Below are 25,027 nucleotides of genomic sequence, written 5' to 3'. Positions count from 1 at the left end.
GAACAAAAGCATCAAACTATATTTTATGTTGGAGTCCAGTAGTTTTTAGTCCACCATTTCAGAGTGAAATAAATCTTCAAGGATTCCAAGAAACATGGAAAAGCTGTTTTCAAGAGTTCAGCAGGGGTCTCAATGCTATTTCCTCAAGGTGTCCTCAATCCCTTAGTTAACTCTTTAAGAGTTAACTATTTTATTAATTTGTCCAGTTTGTTTACAAGTGAATGCAAAGAATACAACTTAAACAGTAGGTTTCTCTGATGGTACTCTACTCCGGATTGACAGTATCCAGTAAGTATCCAGTATCCAGTATTCTACTCCGGATTGACAGTATCCAATATGCTGAAGTCCTCCCAGGTGCACAGGCTCCTGTTAAGGCACTGATGCATAAGGCATGGACATATGATGTCCTTTGTGCTTAGCTCAAAATCATTCTAACCATTTTCTAAAACATTCTGGAAGTCTGAATCAGGATTGTTGTGTCTTCAAGAGGCATATATGAATTATATAAATACAGTTTTGAGCAAGGAAAGCTAAGACGGATTTGTAGCTCACTATCACACAGGTGGACATAGACATAGTTAGACAACAAAATACATTAAAAAGTATCAATTGATAATTGACTGTGATGAATTGAAATTTAAGAACATATGTTAAATATAATGTACAACTATCTAAAATTGTTTTGTTTTCAGCATTTTTTTAATCAAGAAAATTTTCTGCTTGGGAACTTAAAATATCTGTGGAATATTTTGCCTAAAGCAGAGTTAATCCCCCTGTTCCGTAGACTGTAGATAATGGGATTTATGAATGGGGGCACCATGATATAAAACATGGCTGTCAGAAGATTTTTAAGGGATGCTTTATTTGCAACGGGCCCTAAAACAGCAATTAATCCAGATACTACAAACAAAACAAAAATGACCAAGTGTGGAGTACAGGTGGATAAGGCTTTATTGCGAGCTTCCAAAGAATGCATACTAAGCACAGTTGAAAATATATTAATGTATGACATAGACAAGAAGGCGAAACATACTAAAACAATGCAAGCACTTACAGCAAGGATCACAGATTCAGAAAACTGAACATCTGAGGATGAGATTCTCATAACTTGAGGTACATCACAGAAATATTGATGAATCACATTGGACTTTGTAAAGGGAAGCCTGAACATGTTGCCTGTGTGGATCGCTGAATAGACCAGACCACAGGCCCAAGAAGCACCTGCTGCCTGTGTGCACAGACGTGGGGTGATGGTCAACCCGTAATGCAGAGGGTGGCAAATGGCAACATAGCGGTCATAGGACATCACCACAAGGAAAGCAAGCTCTATAGATGCAAAGAAAATATAAAAAAAAATCTGAGCTGCACATTCGTTGAGTGAGATTGACTTACTACCTGTCAGGGAATTCACAATCAACTTGGGAACACTTATTGAGATGCAGCAAAGGTCTATGAGGGACAAATTGCTTATAAAAAAGTACATTGGAGAATGAAGATGTGGGTCTATCACAATGACCGTACCCGTTATAAGATTCCCAGTCAAGGCTCCCAGATATATGACTAAGAACAGCAGACCCTGCAAAATTTGGAGCTCCCGGGAGCTTGAGATATCCATGAGGAGGAATTCTGTGAAGATGGTGATGTTGTCCATACCTGATAATATGTTACAATAATCTGGAATAAAAAACAAAATTATAAAATGACACAAAAACCCCCAAAAATGCAGAAAATAGTAACATCTACAAATGAGGGCAGCTATTGGCATCAATGTATGACTTCTAACCAGGAAGTCAAGGTAGAGGAAATGGACAAAATGCAAGCATTTTCAAATCAATGATTAAGCATATTTTCTCTCCAAGCATATTTTCTTTCATTCTTTCCAACTCTGCTGATATGCCACATTAGCTTTTAAAATCATAGGATCCGAGAGCTAAGCACATAAAGGAATTAAAATGAGATCAAGGTCTTACAACCTTTCAGCTATTGAGCACATTTATAGTATTTATTTTTAAATGTTTTAAAAATTCTGCCAGGACACATCCAGAGATTATTTTCTCATTTCCTTCAATATCAAACTGTTGTACCAGACATGTTTACGACAGATTCTTCATCAGCCCAATGGTTTGAATATTCTCCAGCCATTATTCATTCTCTCTATTCAGGGGCCTAGAATGACATTGGCTGTGTCCCCTCTTCTGACAGGCTGCTCCAAAAGAGGTTTACATGGTAAGTTAATGAATGACTCTGAGCTTCCTCTGACAATAGTTTTAATTCCATTGGGACCAGACAGATTATGCCTCACCATTTTTAAATTTCAGCTGCTCTCTAAGACATGTATATGAGCCTTCCTCTCTTTCTTTGCAGCATCATCTATAAAAGCTGTGATAATATTCACAACTGAATGTATTTTGTTTTTCTGTCGGCAGTGTCTGACTATTTCCTTTGCTGTGCTCTCATTCACCTCTTCTTCTGCACATTACAATTAAGAAAAACTTTCCACCTGACACTGCTCCTCTAAAAAAGATTCTTCTTTTTGCCAGAAATGTATTCCAATATTTAACAGAAGGCTAAACATCGATCTGGACCTCTTCCCCATATGGTTTCCTACATTTTGTTGAAATCTCCTAACTAAAAATTAAATATTCGGCCCATCGCAGCGGCTCACACCTGTAATCCCAGCACTTTGGGAGGCCAAGACTGGAGGACTGTTTGACCTCCAAAGTTTGAGATCAGCCTGGGCAATACCTGTAGTCCCAACTACTCAGGAAGCTGAAGCGGGAGGATCCCTTGAGCCTAGGAGGTTAAGTTTGCAGTGAGCTGTGATTGTGATCATGCCACTGCACTTAGCCTAGGCAACAGGGCAAGACCCTGTTTAAAAAACAGAACAAAACAAAACAAAATCAAATATTCTAACCTCAGCATTTTTTTTGGCTTGTGTTGCAGCATTTCAATTTTAAGAAAATCTTCTTGTGATTTTAATTACCATTTTAGTAGTAAGATTGATTTGTTAGTTTTAATGTCTGTACTACTTAATTTTCTATAAAAACCTAGAATCATTAGTTATAATTTTAAAATATCAAAAGTTTCATATTCTATTGTTATTTATTTATAATTCATGTATCATTACCAAACTATTTTAGTTTATGCCACAATTTTATTGGTATTATAATGACATTAAAAATATGAATTACTTGCCTTAGTTATACTCATATGATTTTTCAATAACAGTTTTGCAAAAATGTTTATACTATTGTTTTTCTCTAGTACGCCCTTTAGTTATTTGTGATTTTAAAAATTATCCTCATTTTACTAATGAAGACAATTTTTTTTTTGAGATGGAGTTTCACTTTGTTGCCCAAGCTGGAGTGCAGTGGTGTGATCTCAGCTCACTGCAACCTTTGCCTCCCGGGTTCAAGCGCTTCTCCTGCCTCAGCCTCCCGAGTAGCTGGGACTACTGGCGCATGCCACCATGCCTGGCTAATTTTTTGTATTTTTAGTAGAGATGGGGTTTCACTGTGTTAGCCAGGATGATCTCGAACTCCTGACCTCAGTGATCCACCCGCCTCAGCCTCCCAAAGTGATGGGATTACAGGCATGAGCCACCATGCCCAGCCTTTACTGTTATTTTTAATTTGCTTTATCAAAACGACACATTAGCTACTGGTCATTAGAGGTCTCATTTCCATGCTTCCTCTCTTCAGATTGCATGATTTTTTTCTTCTCTGTCTACACAGAATCTCAAGTTTCTCTATGCTAAAGTTACCTTACATCTTCTTCATACACAAGAATGTATCATGGTGATTAAATGCAAAAGGCATGCTCTTGAGCCTAAGAGAAACTTCAGAATATTTCCCTACTCTTTATTATCTCAGTGATATTTAGAATTTGCTTTATGACTTTAAAATGTGATCAATAATAGTATCAGTGGCATTCCTAATTTTTTGTTGATTGCTAATCAGATGAAATATAATAGCATTTGAGACCATCAGCATACAGAATCTCTAGATATGCAGCAAATATCACAATATCTGGATATGAAGGAAATATCACAAATTGTTCATAGTAATAACGATATAAGATATTTCACTTTTCTTTCAATATTTTAAACAGTATATTTGCTTACATTACCATTTCCATGAAATGCATGTAGATATCAGAGTTATCTTATAAAATCAATTTCAAGAATATTTCATTCTTTGTACCTGTAGTATTTTGGTTCTTAGGGGACTATTCTGTCATTATAGTTTCAATCCTTTGCCCCAGACAATAAATATGTCACAAACAGATTATCAGATACCATTTTGAAAAACAAATAATCTAAGATAAACACTACAATCAGAACATTTAGTTTATTTTATTAGTATATATTTATCATAAGAGGCAGAAATAATAAAGCAAACAAATAATCTTTAGACATATCACAGCTATTTCAGTGAAGTATTCACTAGCAAGTTTAAAGACATACATGAATTAAGACACCCAAAAACACCTAAGAAGTGAACTGTCAAGTTTACCTTCCTTAGCAAGAATATCAGTCTTGCACAATTTAAAGAGAATTGACAAAATCCATAATCCTGCTTCTCTCTTCAGTGAGTAAAATTTAAGGAGTTACTTATGAGTGAGGCTCCTACTTACCCTAAAGCACATGAATAAATCTGCTTATGGATTCTTTATAAACAATGCCATTCTTTACAAAGCACATGTATAGGTCATATCTCTAGCCTTTTGGAACTGGTGATTTTAACTTCGAGAGGCCAACATTTCTCTAATTCCTGGTTGGTAAAGATTCTCCGCCAATACTCTAGAGATTAGTTAAATGGTAATAATGTGTCACAGCAATTAAATTAACAAATAATTTTTTGTGACACTTAACAAAAGAGAAGTGTTTACAAAAACATTTAACAAAATGTTTTCTAGGTCATCAGGGATTTAATACATTTTCAAATTAATGTTTGATTATAAAGTAATGTACTTACTTTATAGTAAATCTATGAAATAGTATAACTCCTAATAAAATTATATTGCTTTAAAGGTTTGGACTCAAACCTTTGTGGTGATAACAGTTTTATCATTTTTTATTGTGTGTATTTGATTCTTCTCTTTTTTCTTATTAGTCTGGCTAGTGGTCTATCTATGTTGTCGATGTTTTAAAAAACCCAGATCCTGGATTCATTGATTTTTTGAAGGTTTTTTCATGTCTCTATCTCCTTCAGTTCTGCTCTGATCTTAGTTATTTCTTGTCTTCTGCTAGCTTTTGAATGTGTTTGCTCTTGCTTCTCTAGTCCTTTTAATTGTGATGTTAGGGTGTTGATTTTAGATCTTTCCTGCTTTCTCTTGTGGGCATTTAGTGCTATAAATTTTCCTCTACACACTGCTTTAAATGTGTCCCAGAGATTCTGGTACATTGTGTCTTTGTTCTCAAAGATCATCTGCCTTCGTTTCATTATTTACCCAGTAATCATTCAGGCACAGGTTGTTCAGTTTCCATGTAGTTGTGTGGTTTTGAGTGAGTTTCTTAATATTGAGTTCTAATTTGATTGCACTGTGGTCTGAGAGACTGTTACAATTTTCCTTCTTTTCCATTTGCTGAGGAGTGTTTTACTTCCAATTATGTGGTTGAATTTAGAATCAGTGCTATGTGGTACTGAGAAGAATGTATATTCTGTTGATTTGGGTTGGAGAGTTCTGTAGATGTCTATTAGGTCTGCTTGGTCCAGAGCTGAGATCAAGTTCTGGATATCCTTGTTAATTTTCTGTCTCATTGATCTGTCTAATATTGACAGTGGGGTATTAAAGTCTCCCACTATTATTGTGTGGGAGTCCCAAGTCTCTTTGTAGGTCTCTAAGAACTTGCTTTATGAATCTGGGTGCTCCTATATCGGGTGCATATATATTTAGGATAGTTAGCTCTTCTTGTTGCATTGATCACTTTACCATTATGTGATGTTCTTCTTTGTCTCTTTTGCTCTTTGTTGGTTTAAAGTATGTTTTATCAGAGATTAGGATTTCAACTCCTGTTTTTTGTTTGTTTGCTTGTTTGTTTGTTTTGTTTTTGCTTTCCATTTGCTTGGTAAATATTCCTCCCTTTATTTTGAGCCTATGTGTGTCTTTGCATGTGAGATGGATCTACTAAACACAGCACACTGATGGGTCTTGACTCTTTATCCAATTTGCCAGTCTGTGTCTTTGAATTGCGGTATTTAGCCCATTTACATTTAAGGTTAATATTGTTATGTGTGAATTTGATCCTGTCATTATGATGCTAGCTGGCTATTTTGCCTGTTAGTTGATGCAATTTTTTCATAGTGTCAATGTTCTTTACAATTTGGTATATTTTTCTAGTGGCTGGTACCAGTTGTTCCTTTCCATGTTTAGTGCTTCCCTCAGGATCTCTTGTAAGGCAGGCCTGGTGGTGACAAAATCTCTCAGCATTTGCTTGTCTGTAAAGGATTTTACTTCTCCTTCGCTTATGAAGCCTAGTTTGGCTGGGTATGAAATTCTGGGTTGAAAATTCTTTTCTTTAAGAATGTTGAATATTGGCCCCTACTCTCTTTTGGCTTGTAGAGTTTCTGCAGAGAGATCTGTTGTTAGTCTGATGGGCTTCCCTTTGAGGGTAACTTGACCTTTCTCTCTGGCTGCTCTTAACATGTTTCCCTTCATTTCAACTTGGTGAATCTAATGATTATGTGTCTTGGGGTTGCTCTTCTTGAGGAGTATCTTTGTGGTGTTCTCTGTATTTCCTGAATTTGAATGTTTGCCTGTCTTGCTAAGTTGGGGAAGTTCTCCTGGGTAATATCCTGAAGAGTGTTTTCCAACTGGGTTCCATGCTCCTCATCACTTTCAGGTACACCAGTGAAACATGGATTTGGTCTTTTCATATAGTCCCATATTTCTTGGAGGCTTTATATATTTCTTTTCACTCTTTTTTCTCTAATCTTGTCTTCTTGCTTTATTTCATTGAGTTCATCTTCAATCTCTGATATCCTTTCTTCTGCTTGATCGATTTGGCTATTGATACTTGTGTTTGCTTCACGAAGGTCTTGTGCTGTGTTTTTCAGCTCCTTCAGGTCATTTATGTTCTCTAAACTGATTATTCCAGTTAGCAATTAATCTAACCTTTTTTCAAGGTTCTTTGGTTCCTTGAATTGGGTTAGAACATGCTCCTTTAGCTTGAAGGAGTTTGTTATTACCCACTTCTGAAGCCTACTTCTGTCAATTCATCACTCATTCTTGATCCAGTTTTGTTTCCTTGCTGGCAAGGAGTTGTGATCCTTTGGAGGAAAAGAGGTTTTATGGTTTTCAGAATTTTCAGCCTTTTTGTGCTGGTTTCTCCCCATCTAAATAGATAGTGGATTTATCTATCTTTGGTCTTTGATGTTGGTAACCTTCAGATGGGGTCTCTGAGTGGATGCCCTTTTTGTTGATGTTGATACTATTCCTTTCTGTTTGTTAGTTCTCCTTCTAACAGTCAGACCCCTCGGCTGCAGGTCTATTGGAGCTTGCTGGAGGTCCACTGCAGACCCTGTTTGCCTGGGTATCTCCAGCGGAGGCTGAAGAACAGCAAAGATTGCTGCCTGTTCCTTCCTCTGGAAGCTTTGTCCGAGAGGGGCACCCGCCAGATGGCAGCCAGAGCTCTCCTGTATGAGGTGTCTGTCGGCCCCTACAGGGAGGTGTCTCCCAGTTAGAATGCATGGGGGTCAGGGACCCACTTGAGGAGGCAGTCTGTCCCTTATCAGAGCTTGAGCGCTGGCTGTGCTGGGATACACTGCTCTCTTCAGCGCTGTCAGGCAGGGATGTTTAAGTCTGCTGAAGCTGTGCCCACAGCCACCCCTTCCCCCAAGTGTCTGTCCCAAGGAGATGGGGGTTTTATCTATAAGTCCCTGACTAGGCTACTGCCTTTTTTTCAGAGATGCCCTGCCCAAAGAGGAGGAATCTAGAGAATGCCACTGTCTTAAATAGCATTTTCAGGGTTGACATTGTGCAGTAGGTGAAATTTAGGCAAAAGATTAAAGGAGGTAAGGGAATTGGTCCCAAGTTATTTAGGGGAAGAATGTTCCAGACAGAGAAACATGTGCAAAGTCCCTAGGTAAAAGCTGCCCGGCACATTCCAAGAATGAGGAAGAGATTGGCATGGCTGGAGGGGAGTGAGTGAGGGTCAGGGAAGTAGAACACGCAGGTGAAGAGGCAGCTGAGTAGCAGATCACCATGGAGGAAATGGGGGCCCACCGCAGGGCTTTGAGGAATGACGTGATCTAACCGATTATTTTACAGTGCCCCTCTAGTTGCCCTGTAGGAGATCAAAGGAAGAACTGGGAAGCACCACTGTGGGCTGTTAGAACAATCCTGGCAAAAGACAATGGTGGCTCCAGCCAGGATGGAAGGGTTTGGGAGGGGCTTACCTCATGCTCTGTGATGGTTTATGTCTCTCTCATGAGGGTGAATGCATTTCCTCAATACCTGGCAGCAGCGGAATATTGGATCTATTTAAGATAAATATTAACAGCCTGATTATTATAGGTGTTATTATTCCAACAATAACCGGTCCCCTAACTCTCTTATTCCAGCTCAGTGTCCAACAATTCTGTCCAGTTTTGACACTAGCCAGAGTTAGCGCTGATCCCAGGGATTAAGGGCTCAGTTCCCCAAGACCACCTCCACTTCAGATGCAGGCCAGAAATGGGCTATTTACACTCTGCCTAGCTCACTCTCAGGGTATTTACACTTCTGCTTAGCTCACTAAAAATGTGAGGGTTGGTAGTTTGTTTCAAACTATAACTCCACCACTCCTGTCCCCAGGTTTGAGAATTTTCTAGAATGGCTCATTCCTCAGGAAAGCGCTTTACTTACAGTCACAGTTTATCTTAAAGGATACATCTTAAAGGATACAGTTTAAGAGCAGTCAAATGGAAGAGATGTACAGGGTAAGGGGTGGGGTGGGGATGGAGATTCCCTGCCTTCTCTGGGGACACCAGCACCTCAATGTGTTCACCATCCTGGAAGCTCAGTCTCATTGTTTCAGGGGTTTTACTGAAGCTTCATTACATAGGCACGATTGATGGCAACTGGTGATTGGACTCAATCTTCAGCCCTTGTCCCCCTCCTGCAGATCAGGGGGTAGGGCTGAGAGTTCAGTCCTCTATTCATGTGGTTGGTTGCCCTGGCCACCAGCTCCCATCTAGAAGCGATGTAGGGGCCATCTAGAGTCACCTCTTAGCATTAACTCAGGTAAGGTCAAAAGGGGCTCTTTATGAATAATGAAAGAAACTCCTATCACTCAGGAAATTCCAAGAATGTCAGGTGCCTTTTTACCAGGAATCAAGGGCAAAGACCAAATAGATAAACATGTTGACCTTAACTTTTGAGACAGGGTCATGCCAGAGCTCAAGTGATCCTCCTGCTTCAGCCTCCCAAGTAGCTGGGACTAAGGTGCATGCATTCATACCTGGGTAATTTTTTTCATTTTTTGTAGAGATGGGGTCTCCCTTTGTTGTCCCAGGCTGGTCTTACATTCCTGGCATCAGGGATTCCTCCCGCATCAGCTTCCCAAACTGTTACAATTACAGGTGCGAGCCACTGCATCTGGCCCAAATATATGTTTTTGATGATAACACAATGGGAGTATCAAAAATTCAGATGGGAGAGCAGAGTCCAGTGTTCAGAAGAACAGGCAGATCAGTGAAGTCCAAGTGTCTGAAAACCAACCCAGGCAGGGAAGAGTAGGTGGGCAGTTGGAGGGCCAAGAAAACTAGAGCCTGACATGGCTGATGAAGGATGGAAGTGGATGCGGGCTTTCAGCCATGAGCAGTTGGTAATAACTTAGAAGTGGAGCCTGGGTGTGGAGAAGGAGCAAGAGGATTTTCAATTTTTCAACCCCTCCTAGGTTTCAGGAGTTCATTAGTGTAAGTAAGTTCATGAATGTCAATGCATATTCACATGCATAGCTCCATGTCTCCAAATCTTCACTTGCTTGACAAGATCTCAACCCCATGTTTCTCTTGTCTCCTTAAATTCCTCCCCAGCTATTTCTGGGTGTCCTTGGAATGGTGATGTCTCAACATGGGCTTGGGAACACGTTTGCTCCTCTTCTTTCCACTTGAGTCCAGGGGCCTTGCCATGGCCTCTCCACCTGGTGGTCTTTGAAAGACATGATTCCTGTGCACCCAACAGACCCCTGTGAAATAGGAATACAAATGTCTCATAGGATGTCAGTGAAGATTCAGTAAGATAGTGTTTATAAAGCACTGAAGATTAAATAAGAATGTTTGATCCCTACTAAAACTCAGTTAATAGATGGTGTTGCTATTATTACTGTTCTTATTGTTAGGCATGGTTTTGAATTTCTCACCATCTTAATTGCCACTTAAAATGAACAACTGTCTTTGTGGATATAATTTCAGAGACAGCACGGGGACTAACTTTTTCAAATTATGAACCTAGTGCCTCCCACAGTGGTAGAAATTAAAATCCTGTGTGAAAACACAAATATGCTTGGGAGAGGTACTGGTTGTCAAGAAAGTTCTTTAGTTTCCTTCCTGTGTGAAGAAGCAAGCAGGGCTCAAGGGGCCCTACCAAGGCCATGGAGAATGGTAATTGCTGCTCACAGCCACCCAGTCTGCGTTCTCCTTTCTAAAGGAGATCTAAAGAGGTGGGAGTAAATCAGTTCAGTTTGTAAACACACACACACACACACACACACGAAAATGTGCAAGAGGGAATCCCAGGGCCACTTTGGGGTGAGACCTTTTCCATGAGCAGGAAGGATGTTGAGGAACTAGAGCAGGGCCCAGGCGGGAAGAAGAACCAACAAGGTCACATGGCAGCTCAATCTGGCTGGGAGCTGAGCTCTGCAGTATGCTTGGGAATATAAATAATGGAGACATAAAAGAAAAAGAAAAAAAACAGATTTCATTAGAAATGTAAAATCAACCAGGAGGGCAGCTCTGTCCTGCTGGGGCATAAAGCCATGGTGGAGGCCCGGGAAAGTCCTGTTGATGGAAAACAGTATCTGGGCTTTTGGCAGCAACAGATGACTTAGATAGGTTCCCTTGATTTCACTACTCTCACTTTTACACTGAAATTAGGTTATTTGATTTCTCAGCACCCGGTAGAGTGCCTGCACAAGGACTGTGCAGTTAACATTTGCTGAACTCCACAGAATTGAGGATGGGGTGGAGAAAAGAGCAGAGTCCATCAGGAGAGGGGGGTAAAGTTGACATAAAGAAGTTTGAGATGCTCTAGAAACCCTTTCCCTACTTCACTTTTTTTTTTTTTTTTTTTTTTTTGGCATTAGCTTTGAGCATTAAGATGCAAAGTAAAAGAAAAGGAAAAAGAAGAGGCCCGGAGTGAGGATAGTGCATGGAACTCATCCTCATGAAATTCTTCTCTGGTTGCTGTTCCCATGAGGTTATGCAATCCCTGAGCACAGGAACTGTGCTCCTGGGTCCTGATACCAGTGTCCAGTTCATAGTAGGGGCTTCCCATCTTCTGATAAGAATAAATGAGCACTTCCCAGATTGGTGACTTGCTCCACCCCATAATAACCCTGGGAGGAGGGTGTGGTCAGTCCCGCTGTACAGTGAGAAAGTGAGCTAGGAGCTGTAACTTATCCACAGCCTCCCAGCAGCAGCTGTGAGAGCTGGGATCACACAGTTGATTCACTGCCACAGGGGAAAAGTGGAGCAGGGAGAGGGGTAGAAAGTGAAGAACAACTTAGGAAAATGAAGGAAAAGCAGAGGAGAAATTAACTGACTGGAAAAATAACAATAGTTGGAAGACACACGAAAAAGGGACAAGTGCATCAGAGTGTATTTTGGCACTTATTACTCTATTTCCTTTTTATACTACTTCCCTTTTTCAACTTAATCAGTTTTATGATGGAATGCTTCACGAGTTTACATCTTAAGTTTCCTACTATTGTCTCTAGGGCTGAAATTTCATAAAAATACACTATTAGCATGCATTAGATATATTTTAATGCACATACTGCTATAGCCAGCTCACTCCATTTCCAGATATTACGTAAAATGTTGCAAGCCAGGATATTTAATCAAAGGTGGTCAAAAATGTAAGAAGAAATCAGAAACCACATGTTTTTGATATTTCCTGGAGTGGCCAGTACAGCTGACGGTGTGTCACCTTTACAGCATCTAAGGGCCTGCGCCTCGTTTTTCTTTACTAATGCAAAGTCCCCTCGAATTTGTCACTTGATGTGTGACGGTGTTTAACCCTTCTCCAGGTTAATTCTCCTTTGGTAAAGCTTTCTTTGAATGAGCCAGGAATTCTCGCCACCAAGCAGCAAACCCTTACTAAAGTTACCAAAAGATTCAAAAGTCTGATGCGAAGTTCTATCATCTTATTTAGGCCTAACTTTTACAGCACTCTAGGGAATTCACGATTCCCTCTTTAGAAGTGGAAAAGGCGGGACTGCTGACTCAGAAACGGGAAGTCCTTTCCCAGAGCATGTTTAATGTCACTAAAACTAAAAGTGAAGCAATTGTGTCTACCTTAGCCCGAAGAGAAGGGAAGTTGGTCGTCTGGCTTCTTGGTGAGTGGCCTGTCCTGGAAATCCCACCTGGGCCACAGGCATGTCGGTGTGAAGATCTAGTCTTCCCGAAAGCGGACTTGCCACGTTCTGCGACAGGCTTGGGAGATGGAGCCCGAGCCCTGGGTTCTCTCAGCTTCCAGCTTAGGAGGCGGAGTGGGAGGAGCGGGCCTGGCGGCCGTGGGGGCGGGGCTCCTCCACTAACGGTTACCTGTAGCTGCTGCCGCCGCGCTCCTCTCCCGGCTGTGGCAGAGGCGCGTGGCGGCCGTGGGGGCGGGGCTCCTCCACTAACGGTTACCTGTAGCTGCTGCCGCCGCGCTCCTCTCCTGGCTGTGGCAGAGGCGCGCGCCTGCGCCGTGAGGATCCCGCCCTTGGGCTGCCTGGAACCTCTCAGAGCGACCTGGCGGCCATACCGCGGCGCGGGCGTTGGGGATTCACGCGAGCCTCACGACGCCGGCGACTGGAGACGGGGAACCTGGGCCGAACTGGGACGAGGCAGCGCGGGAGGACGCGCTGGGCGGATGCTGGGGCCGCGGAGCCCAACCGCCCTTGTTCTGGACGCCGCTTCGCGGTCCGCACCGGCGGGCGCCCTCTCCTGAGGGGAACTGAGGCGGGGCGCCGGCCACCACTCGTGATTTTCCATGACTCACCCTCTCAACACTGTGTCCCCTCAGCCCCCGCTTTCTGGAATTAAGATGATTTTCCATGGGCATTGTAGTCAGAGGTTTTCTCTGAGACATCTGGAAAAGGTGACTCAATGATTACTCGTATTTTTCCATTTATGTTATACATTTAACTGGAATACTGGTAAATATCTTTATCTTTTATGACTTGGAAGTTTTTCCCAGTTTTGAATCAGAAATTTAGGACGAAGAATCTTCTGCCATAATATAGGACCTATTACTTTGAGGAGTGAACTTAACAGTGCTAAACCGCACATGAAACGACTTGGTAGTGAAAACTTTGAAAAATAGGAACATTTCATGTCGTCACATGTATCCTCCAACACTGGGGAAAGTTCAACAGTTGCCTTAAAGCAGGAGTCTAATTGAAGACATTTACTGAAAAGTTACTTATTCTTTTTGAAATTCTCTTCTGATAAACGTCTTCCTGGGATAACGAACATCTTCAGGATGTGGGAGTCCAGCGCATGTCCACGGAGTGCCTGAGCAACGCGGAATGGCGTTTCAGTGCTGGGTTCCTTAGACCCCGTGCAGACCCTGCTGAGCCTTCAGCATCTGTGAGTGAGTCCCTCAGCGTCACCTTGGCATCCCGTGTAGCTAGATCAGTCTTCCAGCCCCTTGTTCTACTTGCACAGGTTTTTGATTAATCTCTGGAGATGGGTCAGGGCTCCCTATTAGCTCCCCAAGGCATTTGCTGGCTTCTGACATTTACTTGGAGGACTTTAGGCTGCGAAAGAGCAATGTTTGCCGTTCTCATCTCTTCTTTGGTGTCTGCCGCCGGGTCTTGACCTTTTTCTGGAGTCTCCTCTCCTGATTCTTTACCCACCTCTTTGGTTTCTCCTGTGATTCTTTGTCAACGTGTCCCCTAGATGTCACACTCTGAGGCTCAGTTGTGGCTGAGTCTTGCATTAGAAGTGTTTTTGCAGGTGTCTCCGTGAAGCGTGGATATGGGATGGTGAAAGTGATAGTGTGTGTAGAGTGTTTGGGATTAGATGGGCAAGTGGAAGGGCGTCTAGGTAGTACCCCTTTGTCCTGGTGTGAGGTAATGAGGTTCTAGAATGTGCTGTCAAGGTGAAACTAAAAGGAAAGGATAGACAGGAGACTTTGTAAAAGACAAAATTATGGTAGTTTAGTAACAAATGGATGCAGGGACTGGTGGATGGATGTAGAAGAAGGCAGAAAATATCGCCAAGGACACTGCAAGTCCCGAATCAGACCAGGAAAATTAAGGTTCAATTGAACAGAAATAAGTTCAATTAATAGAAATAAGTCCAGAGGGGGAACTAATTTTGGAGGAAATGTGGTGATAAGTTTGCTTTTCTATACGGTTCGGCTGGTGGAGACATCAAGAAGCACTTAGGAAAATACAGGAAATAGAGGGGTGGGTGACCTAAGTCCTACTTCCTGTCTGTGTATGTATAACAGAGGCCAAATGAATTCATGTGTTGAGATCTGCTTTCCTATTTCTAATAGCAATGGCATAAAATGAATTCTAGTCAATTCTAACGTCCCTAGTAGACAGTCATATTCACTAAGTAGCTACAAATCCAGGGCTCTAACTCAAGGAAGAGAGATCAGGGCTGGAGATAGAATTTTTGCAAGCAACTGATGCATAGCACGTTTCTGTATTTTGGTAAATGTGTTGAGAAGATGATTGCAGTTGAGCAGCTAACTGCTCCAGATACTATCCGAGGCCTAACTGTTCCAAATACTATCCAAGGCGTGAATGATTTGTCCTGGAGTAGGTGTGCAGTGTCACTGTAGCATATCTACTACAACAGACATGATATGTTTCCATACATTGTCTCATTTAACACTCAGAAGAACTTCAGGAGTAGTTATTACTAGTCCATTTTGCAGAAGCTTACAGTTAAGATTCAGAGATGAAGCATCAGGTCTATCTGATTTAAACCCAGGTCTATCTGATTTCAAAGTCTATGGACTTTTTGTTATTTTATACCATAATCTGTCAGGATGTGAATGGGCGATAAAAGAAAGTTAAACAAAACTATTGGAAATGGAGAGGAAGGGCTTAAACCATTAAAATTAACTTCAGAAGTCAAGGATGAAGCTCGGGCAGAAAGCAAGTAGAGGGCACGGTTCTGTCCCGATTTACAGAGGATGGGTTTGTGACCTTTCTGATGCATTAAGTTAGTAATGCTAAGATGTGCCATCCAAAATGGTCACCTGTGTATAAGCCACTCTTTCACAGAGGTGGGTTTTTCTTTTCTTTTTTAATTCCCATGCTGCTCAAAACCTTTTAGATTTGAATTATTGGAAAGAGTATCTCAGGGTAGGCAGGAAGCCAAAGTTATTGACAGCTGCTTGTCACTTGCTGGTTTTTCTTTGCATGGACTTGCTCAGCAGTAGGGACTTACTTAGTCCTCAGTCTTTCTAGGTTAACTACCACCCTCTTGGTCCTTGTTTCTGTTTTGCTTTTCCTGGCCTGGACATGGAATTTGTAAGTGCCACACATTATCTCCCGTCCCATGACCGTACTGAAGCTATAAATTATAGCTTTGTTCCTTCCTAATCTGTTTCCTTCCACATCAAATGTGTTTGTGCCTCAAACCAGGAAGTTGGAAATGTTATTTAACTTTTCTGCATTTTAATTGGTCACAAATCTCTCCCCTTACACACATGCCCCCAACTTTTGAGGAGTCTTGAGCATCTCCTTAATGTCCTTGACAGTTGATCAAAGGAAGACATGTTGGGAGATCCAGATTGCAATTAATATTGTATTGTTTGCTTAAGGATTTGAAGAGAGTTATTGCTTCTTAGTAAATGAAGATGAGCATCTTGAGGTTTATAAGGGAGGTTGAGGTTTACTTGGCCAGAGATCCAGATGTTCACTTTATTTTATAATCATCCTTTTTAAAAAACAAAACAGACTGACGTGGGAAACTCTGAAGATTTCAGATGGCACATTGCACGTAGGGATAAACAGTACCAATATTACTTTGCTTGGAGTGCTTTGGGATCCAGAAATGGGGAGGCCTAATTAAAACCACCAAATCTTGGCAAGCTCAGGAGGAGGGAGCAGATAGCACTGCCGGGGTGGTCTGTGCTGCTTGAATGCTCTTTTGGAGAATCTCTTCCCTGTAGATAGGCCACAGATTACAGTTTACCAAAAGCATTGACTGTCAGACCCACGTAGCTGGTTTTCACTAACATGGTTTTGCTCTGGGTCTTCTTCCAAGTCCTCTTTTTTTGTTTGTATGTTCGTTTGTTTTTTCTTTTTTTGTTTTATTTTATTTTTTGTTTTTTTGAGATGGAGTTTCGCTCTTGTTGCTCAGGCTGGAGTGCAATGGTGTGATCTTGGCTCACTGCAACCTCTGCCTCCAGGGTTCAAGCGATTCTCCTGCCTCAGCCTCCCAAGTACCTGGGATTACAGGCGCCTGCCACCATGCCTGGCTAATTTTGTATTTTTAGTAGAGATGCGGTTTCACCATGTTGGCCAGACTGGTCTTGAACTCCTGACCACAGGTGATCCACCTGCCTTGGCCTCCCAAAGTGCTGGGATTACAGACATGAGCCTCCGTCCCCGGCCTCAAGTCCTCTTTTAAATATGGAAACTTCTTCCTGCATTGCACAGTCTTTTCTCACTCTCTTCCTGCCTCCCTTCCTTTCACTATACGTTAGCTATACTGAATTGCACATATAATTCTTAGCTTATGCACGGCTTTCTTTTAATAATTAAATAGCTAAACAATGGCATGATCATATATGATCATGATTAACAACCAGAGAATAACAACATTGTCCGTATTTATCTCTGTACTTTTTCTCTGCAGCCTGTATGCCTGTCTCTCTTACCTCTTTGTGCTGATTGTTCTGTTGCCTTTTTTGTAGTTTTCATAATTTTGTCAGTGTGCATGTATTTATATATGTTTATGTATGTATGTATATGTGTTGTTTGTGTTATATGTTCACATGTATGTGTAGCCTAAATATAGCACCTAAACAATATTCTATTTACTTTTATTCATTTATGAACTTCATAATGAATCTTCTTATTCTGTATGGAGCGACTTGGAGTTAGCTTATTTCACTCAATAGTATGTTATTTATATCCAACTGTGTGTACAGTTTAGTTTGTTTTTCCTTGCTGCCTATTATTCCACTTGATTATGTCACATAATTTGGGTAGTTTGTAAATTTTTGTTGTGAGCAACAGTCCTCATATGAATCTTCTTATCCATGTTTGCTGAAGCACCTGTGCAAGGCATCAACTAGTTCTAAGAGGCTTGCTTTAAAGTTTAGTGGGAATATGTACATGAAAGTGAGAACTGGTGGGGCACGATGGCTCATGCCTGTAACCCCAGCACTTTGGGAGGCTGAGGCAGGTGGATCATGAGGTCAGGAGATCGAGACAATCCTGGTGAAACCCTGTCTCTACTAAAAATATGAAAATTAACTGGGCGTGGTGGCAGATGCCTGTAATCCCAGCTACTCGGGAGGCTGAGGCAGGAGAATTGCTTGAACCCGGGAGACGGAGGTTGCAGTGAGCTAAGATTGTGCCACTGCACTCCAGCCTGGCAATAGAGCAAGACTCCGTCTCAAAAAAAAAAAAAAAAAAAAAAAAAAAAAAAAGAAAAAAAGAAAAAGTGAGAACTGTAGCACTGTAGCAGTGTGCCCAGATGTGTGATTCAGAAGTGAAGCTAGAATGAAGATGATGTAGAGAAAGCAAGGAGGCCAGACGGGAGATTGTTATAAAGCCAGGAAATGTTGAAAGTTAGTATGATTGGAAATGGAGAAGAGCAAGTTAGATTTGAGGGAGATTGGAGGATGGACATGCTGGGGCCTAGAAGTTAATGGCACTTGTGGCTGACAGAGAGAGAGAAACAGACATTTTCCCCATGCTTTCCAGCTGAAGTGCCTAGGTAGATGGTGATACTATTAAATGAGGTAGAGAATAGAGATGAGAGATAAGTATTGGAAAGGAAACCAACCTTGGAGGGGATTAGTGTGAGTTGGGTGGTAGTTGGAAATATTACATTTTTGGAATGGTAAAGGATGTCCTTTACATCCTGTCAAGGAAGTGTAGGTTAGAAAGGTGGTCCTTCAGGTGAGATTTTGAGTCATGTTCTGTAGACTGTTAACCCTTAAGAGGTCAGTCCATAGGAACACACAGGAATGGACCCTGATGGGTAGCAGGTTGATCTGGCTTATTGACCATAGTTTGCAAAAAAGGCACTTGATTGCACTGCTCCTGTGGATCACAGTAACACACGTGGTACCCTGCCTTTATGTGAAACAGAAAAATCTCCAAAGGAAAGCAGACATCAAGGTCTTTTTCTGGAAAGTCGTTTCAGGGAAGTTATAGACCAAAGCAGCTCAGAGATGGGAAGCCTCATTTGTCCCTTTCTTCTACATTACCCCCCCTTTTGTTATAGCCACCTCTGTGGCAGTGTATTCCAAAGTATACATCTAGTAGTGCCTTCCTACAGGATGCTGTTTGAAAATAAATGAAAAAATGCTGCTAAAATGTGGGAAATACTACTTAGTATAATCCTTTCTAAGAAAGGTGCTATAGATATTAATATGTTAAATGTCCTAAAAACTAAATTATTCCACCACTTTTTTTGTTCTCTAATATCTGTAGAGGTCTCAGAGAAAGCTCTGTTATAAGTGATATACTCTAGAAATGGAAAGAATGGTTTGTTTATGTTAATGATCCTGATTCATCATTACAACTTAAATTATGTTAAAAATGTGTATTTTTATCTATTTGTAATTGAGAAAAAATCTTTGATCTTTCAATTAAAAAATATTTTTGGACTGGCCGGGAGTGGTGACTCACGCCTGTAATCCCAGCACTTTGGGAGGCTGAGGTCGGCGTATCACGAGGTCAGGAGATTGAGATCGTCCTGGCTAACACGGTGAAACCCCATCTTTACTAAAAATACAAAAAAATTAGCTGGGCGTGGTGGCGGTGCCTGTAGTCCCAGCTACTCAGGAGGTTGAGGCAGGAGAATGGCTTGAATCCAGGAGGCAGAGCTTGCAGTGAGCTGAGATCGCACCACTGCACTCCAGCCTGGGTGACAGAGCAAGACTCCGTCTCAAAAAAAAAAATTTTTTTTGGACTAAATTTCTGTTCTCTAGAATATTTGCTTCACCTGAGCAAGTTTCTTGCCAGTAAGAGCAGTTATTAAACATTACTTCTTGAGCGAAAAGAATTTTGAGGTAAAGTTTTGAATTGACAGTATTAGGGACAATATTTTTTTTTTTATACAGTTTCCTTTATTTTTCTTTCAGTTACCTGGATTAGAGATCTGATTTCCGAAAGTTGTAATGTTTTTGTAAACCTTCAATCAAAAGGCTTAAAAGGAGAAGGTATAATTTTAACTTTACCAGGAGTATATGCTGTATTTCCTTGCATAAAGACAGAAAAGAGCCCTGGTTTCTCTGTGTCACTTGTTGTCATTTATAAGCTTTGACTGGAGGGGAGCAATGTCAAGGTGCATGGCAGCTGATGTTAGAGCCTTTGTTCAGTGAGCTATCCCAGAATGCAGGGATATATTTAGTTTGCCATGATTGGGTCAGGTGGAGCAGGTGTGCTTCTCAGAACTTGATGAAAGTTTGGAATACACAGAAACTGAGCTCACCATCTGCCAGAGATGTGTCTACCTTATCTCTGATTTTTATGCCCCTTCAACGTGTCTAAAACTCTTTGATATCAGAGAGGCCAATGGAATCAATGTGTAATGCCTCACTGTTATTTGTGGACTACTGAGGACAGCCACAAGCTTTTCTAGGATTCTGGTGCTCTGCTTAAACATAAAAACAAAATAATATGATTTAAAAATTACAGCAACAACAACAGTAGCCTTTGGGCCCTCCCATAAATACAGATAACAACTAGTTGGGTAGAGTGACCATAATAAATACCTATCTCACTAGGCCTTAGTATTCATCTTGCTACACTTTGACACAGAAGTTCTGGCATCTCATACTCATTTACTATAGGCCTCCTTTAAGTCCAGATTTCAATTAGTCAACATAGAAGACTGTGAATGCTCCTCCCAGACACTTAAACTAACATATTAAATTATAAATCCTTCAGGAGTACCCATGGTAATGAATATTACCGTATCTGGTCTTATATTACATCTTCTTTTGTCTAAAAGCCATAGAATGTACATCCATAGTTGTTCCTCAGACTTCTGCCAAGAAAAATGTCAAGACCTGCAACTCACTTAGTACATGAGCCATATTCCTCAGTGCATGTTCTCTACTTCTTCTCTGCCAAGCTGGATATCAATCTCCTATGCTTTAGAGGAAGTGAAAGATGCTGGCAAACATGTGAATAACTTACCCAGTTGAAGCCAATGAAAAGACTTATGTACAGAGTTGCTGATTGTCTCAAATCAGGGTAGGAGGTATGAAATTCTTACACCAACAAGTAATATTCAGTGTTTTCAGTTTCAATGCCACTCTTGTCTTTGTTTATACTAAACTGTCTGCAACCCATTTCTCAGGATCACACTCCTCCCAATCCATGTCTTTCCTGTAGCATAGGAGAACTTGGATGATCATAGATTCAATTGGTAATGTAACTCTGTATCCTTCCAAATTAATCTAGGCTTATCAGTCTAAAGTTATTCTTGTATTCCAAAACAGGTGAACAAACCAATTCAAGAACCCATTTTGATGTGTTGTTTTGTGAGGTTCTTAAGGTCTCGATTGGAGAATTAATTGGGTTCTGGTAGAAAACAGATGGCCTACTCAAAGGAGTTGAGATGAGATTTTAATGAAAGAACTATTTACACATGGTTATTAAGGTTAAGAGACCCAACAAGCAATAACATCACATAATAGATTTTACAAGACGAAATCTCAATTGGTAAGAAGAAAGTGGTTTTATTCACTGACAATGGTAGCTGTGAACTTAGGCAAAGGAAGAGGGCAATTGCCAGACCATAGGCTGACAGGAAGAAGTAGAGTTAAATACTCTGACTTCTCCTTCTACCCTCCAATATTCTGATGATATAGTTAAGTTTTGTATCCCCACCCAAGTCTCATCTTGAATTGTAATCCCCGTAATTCCCAAGTGTCAAGAGAGAGACCAGGTGGAGGTAATTGAATCATGAGGGTGGTTTCCCCTATGCTGTTTCCATGATAGTGAGTTCTCACAAGATCTGGTGGTTTTATAAGGGGTTCTTCCCTTTTCACTTGACACATCTCCTTCCTGCTGCCTTGTGAAGAAAGTGCTTTGCTTCTCTCTCACCTTCTACCATAATTGTAAGATTCCTGAGGCCTCCCCAGCCATGCTGAAGTGTGAGTCAATTAAACCTCTTTCCTTTATAAATTACCCAGTCTCTCATATGTCTTTATAGCAGTGTAAAAATGGACAAATACAGTAAATTGATACCAGTAGAGTGGGGTACTGCTATGAAGATACCCCAAAATGTGAAAGTGATTTTGGAATGGGGTAAAAAGAAGAGGTTGGAACAGTTTGGAGAGCTCAGAAGAAGACAGGAAGATGTGGGAAAGTTTGAAACTTCCTAAATCATTGTTTAATGGTTTTGACCAAAATGTTACTAGTGGTATGATCAATGAAGTCCAGGCTGAGGTGTTCTCAGCTGTAAATGAAGAACTTACTGGGAAATAAAGTAAAGGTCACATTTGCTATGCTTTAGCACAAAGACTAATGGCATTTTCCCCCTGCCCTAGTTATCTGTGAAACTTTGAACTTGAGAGTGATGATTCAGGGCATCTGGCAGAAGAAATGGCTATGCAGCAGAGTATTCAAGATGTAGCTTGGGTGCTCATAAAAGCATTCAGTTTTATCCATTCACAAAGAGATAGTTTGGAATTGGAACTTATGTTTAGAAGGGAAGCAGAGCAAAAAAGTTCAGAAAATTTGCAGCCTGATAATGCAATGGAAGAGAAGAACCCTTTTTCTGAGGAGGAATTCAAGCTGGCTGCAGAAATTTGCATAAATAACAAGGAGCCAAATGTTAATCGTCAAGACAATGGGGAAAGTGTCTCCAGAGCATGTCAGCAACCTCTACGGCAGCCCTTCCCATCACAGGTCTAGAGGCCTAGGAGGAAAAAATGGTTTTGCAGGCTGGGTCCAGGTCCTTGCTGCTTTGTGCAGTCTCAGGATGTGATGCCCTCCATCCCAGCTGTGGCTAAAAGGGGCCAACGTGTAGTACAACTCAGGTCATTGCTTCATATGGTGCAAGCCCCAAACTTTGGCAGCTTACATGTGGTGTTGGGCCTGTGGGTGCATAGAAGTGAAAAATTGAGGTATGGGAGCCTCCTCCTAGATTTCAGAGGATGCATGGAAATGGCTGAATCTCCAGGCAAAAGTTTTCTACAGGGGTGGAGCCCACATGGAGAATCTCTGCTAGGGCAGTGCTACAGGGAAATGTGAAGTTGGAGCCCCACACAGAGTCCTTACTGGGGCACTGCCTAGTGGAGCTGTGAGAAGACTGCCACCATCCTCCAGACCCCAGAATGGTAGATCCACTGACAGCTTGCACCGTGCAAAAGCCTGGAAAAGCCACAGGCACTCAATGCCAGCCTGTGAAAGCAGCTGGGAGAGGGGGCTGTACCCTGTGAAGCCACAGCCACATAGCTGCCTAAGACCATGGGAACCTACCTTTTGCATCAGTGTCACTTGAGTGTGAGACACAGAGTCAAAGGAGATCATTTCAGGGCTTTAATATTTGACTGCCTCCCTGGATTTCAGACTTGCATGGGGCCTGTAGCCCCTTTGTTTTGGCCAATTTCTCCCATTTGGAATGAGTGTATTTACCTAATGCTTGCACACCTATTGTATTTAGAAAGTAACTAACTTGATGTTTATTTTGATTTTGCAGGCTCATAGGTAGAAGGGACTTGCCTTGTCTCTGATGAGACTCTGAACTTGGGTTAATTAATGCTGGAATGAGTTAAGACTTTGGGGGAGTGTTGGAAGGCATGATTGGTTTGAAATGTGAAAGGGGCATGAGATTTGGAAGGAGGCAGGGGTGGAATGATATGATTAGCTTTTGTGTCTCCACTGAAATCTCATCTTGAATTGTAATCCCCATAATTCCCATAATTCCCACGTGTCAAGGGAGAGACCAGATGTAGATAATTGAATTATGGAGGTGGTTTCACCCCTGCTGTTGTTGTGATAGTGAGTGAGTTCTCATGAGATCTGATGGTTTTATAATGGTCTCTTTCCCTCTTCACTCAGCACTTGTCCCTCCTGCTATGTTGCAAAGAAGGTACCTTACTTCTCTTTCCCTTTCTGCCATGATTGTAAGTTTCCTGAGTCTCCCCAGCCATGCAGAACTGTAAGCCAATTATACCTCTTTCCTTTCTAAATTAGCCAGTCCTGGGTAGTTCTTATTAATAGCAGTATGAGAATGGACTAATACATTTGCTGTATTCTCACTGGATGAATACACCTGGCATGGAGAGGAAAGGAACCTGGATGACTCAAAACCTAGGGGTCAGCCTTTTCTGGAGCAGAGTAGAGAAATCAGAAGGTGAATCTGAAGGGGGAAGACAGAAATTATCTAGCACACAGAAATTATCTAGCACACAAATTGCCATTGTCCAGTACTCTGTTGATTTCCATTTTGTTCCTTAACCTTCTTTTGTTTTCAAAATCCTCTGAAATTGCCTTGATTTACTTGCACGTCTCTCTTTCTTCAACATATGAAAACATCGTGTATCTGATAAAGCCCAACCATGTGCCTATTCAATATGTGGAGTTGAACAGCTGGACATAAGTGGATATCAACACATAAGTCCCTTTATTGGTACCAAAAGCATGAGGTAGACAATTCTGAGAAGGAATATGAGAAAGAATATTTCTTACTGTTTTTACTCTTTCACTCCAGAAAAAAATTATTCAATACCTTGCCTTGCCTTTTCACAACAGTACCTATATCTACATTGTATACTTTATTAAGAAAGTATAAGCAATGCAATTGGTGTTGTTATCTTACCACCATGAAATCCAAAGACATTTGCATTTTTAATGGCATTTCTGTCTTCCCTTCTGTTAAAATAGAAAACTAAAGTCCCTCTGGTTGTTACTTGGACTCAACTTTTACTTGCTTTTCAAAAGACATTGCTTCCACATGATCCCTGTCAGAATGCTTGTCAGTGATGTACAGACATGTCTCAAGATACAGTCCACTAAAATTTTTTATATTCCAGTTCCACATTCAGGTACATCCCTCTATATCTGTTTCTCTTAGAGACCAAGTTCTTAAAAATGTCTAAAATGACTGTCTGACCTTCATAACTATTATTAATTCCTCAATCAATACAATTAAAATGAAGTTGTATCATCTACCACGTCAGTCTTAATAAATTCAGTGGCCTCTTCTCTCTCCTCATCCTACTGTAAGTCTTAGCAGCACCCTGTCCCACTGAGCACTCCTCACTCTTGAGCCCTGCTCTTTTCCAGGCTGCTGTGGCAGACACATTCCTGACTTTCTCCCTCATGCTGAATATTCTTCATCCTGTTAAATTTCTCCTCAGTTCAGCCATCAATTCTTAGTGTAAACTGAAGATCTGGGCATGGCTTTCTTCTCTATGTTATCTTCCCCAGAAAGTTGGTCCACTTCAGTAGCTTTGAGGAACATCTGTATGTCGGGTACTCCAAAATTTAGACATCCACCTTGGTGGTTACTCTAAATTTCACACCAATATATTGAATACTTACTAAACGTACACATGGGATGTTTAATATGTATCATAAACCTAACAAGGCCAAAATACTTATACCACCAACAAATTTATGGCTTTGTTTTTTTTCTTCACATACCTCTCTTAATAAAGGTAAATTGAA

General features: G+C 41.1%; 2 protein-coding genes across 3 annotated transcripts in view; one reads left to right on the top strand and one right to left on the bottom strand.

Annotated features, from left to right (window-relative positions):
• Nucleotides 1-25,027, top strand: part of LOC105474731 (germinal center associated signaling and motility like) — a 218,147-nt gene that overhangs the window by 114,289 nt on the left and 78,831 nt on the right. For both annotated transcript variants that reach the window (XR_011609942.1, XR_011609954.1), the window contains exon 7: nucleotides 19,483-19,560. The gene's annotated coding sequence lies outside the window, so the exon portion shown is untranslated. The remainder of the gene's footprint in view (nucleotides 1-19,482; nucleotides 19,561-25,027) is intronic.
• Nucleotides 934-13,254, bottom strand: LOC105474738 (synapsin-1). The gene is made up of 5 exons (XM_011729571.3): nucleotides 12,991-13,254; nucleotides 12,504-12,890; nucleotides 9,443-10,171; nucleotides 8,400-8,480; nucleotides 934-1,674 (listed from the first exon to the last, which is right to left on the bottom strand). The coding sequence occupies exons 1-3, from the start codon at nucleotides 13,252-13,254 to the stop codon at nucleotides 10,052-10,054; spliced, it is 771 nt and encodes a 256-aa protein (XP_011727873.2). The 3' UTR covers nucleotides 934-1,674; nucleotides 8,400-8,480; nucleotides 9,443-10,051.

Source organism: Macaca nemestrina, chromosome 1 (genome assembly GCF_043159975.1).
Source record: "Macaca nemestrina isolate mMacNem1 chromosome 1, mMacNem.hap1, whole genome shotgun sequence".
In the NCBI taxonomy this organism is placed as follows: domain Eukaryota; kingdom Metazoa; phylum Chordata; class Mammalia; order Primates; family Cercopithecidae; genus Macaca; species Macaca nemestrina.
This window is presented reverse-complemented; position numbering and strand designations above follow the sequence as displayed.

Coding starts and splice junctions, on each gene's coding strand:
- LOC105474738 (XM_011729571.3), bottom strand. CDS start 13,254: ATGCCCATGGAAAATCATCTTAATTCCAGAAAGCGGGGGCTGAGGGGA. Junction 12,891..12,990: donor CGTCTCCAGTCGCCGGCGTC/GTGAGGCTCGCG, acceptor CTCACGGCGCAG/GCGCGCGCCTCTGCCACAGC. Junction 10,172..12,503: donor TCCCTTCTCTTCGGGCTAAG/GTAGACACAATT, acceptor CCTATTTCACAG/GGGTCTGTTGGGTGCACAGG.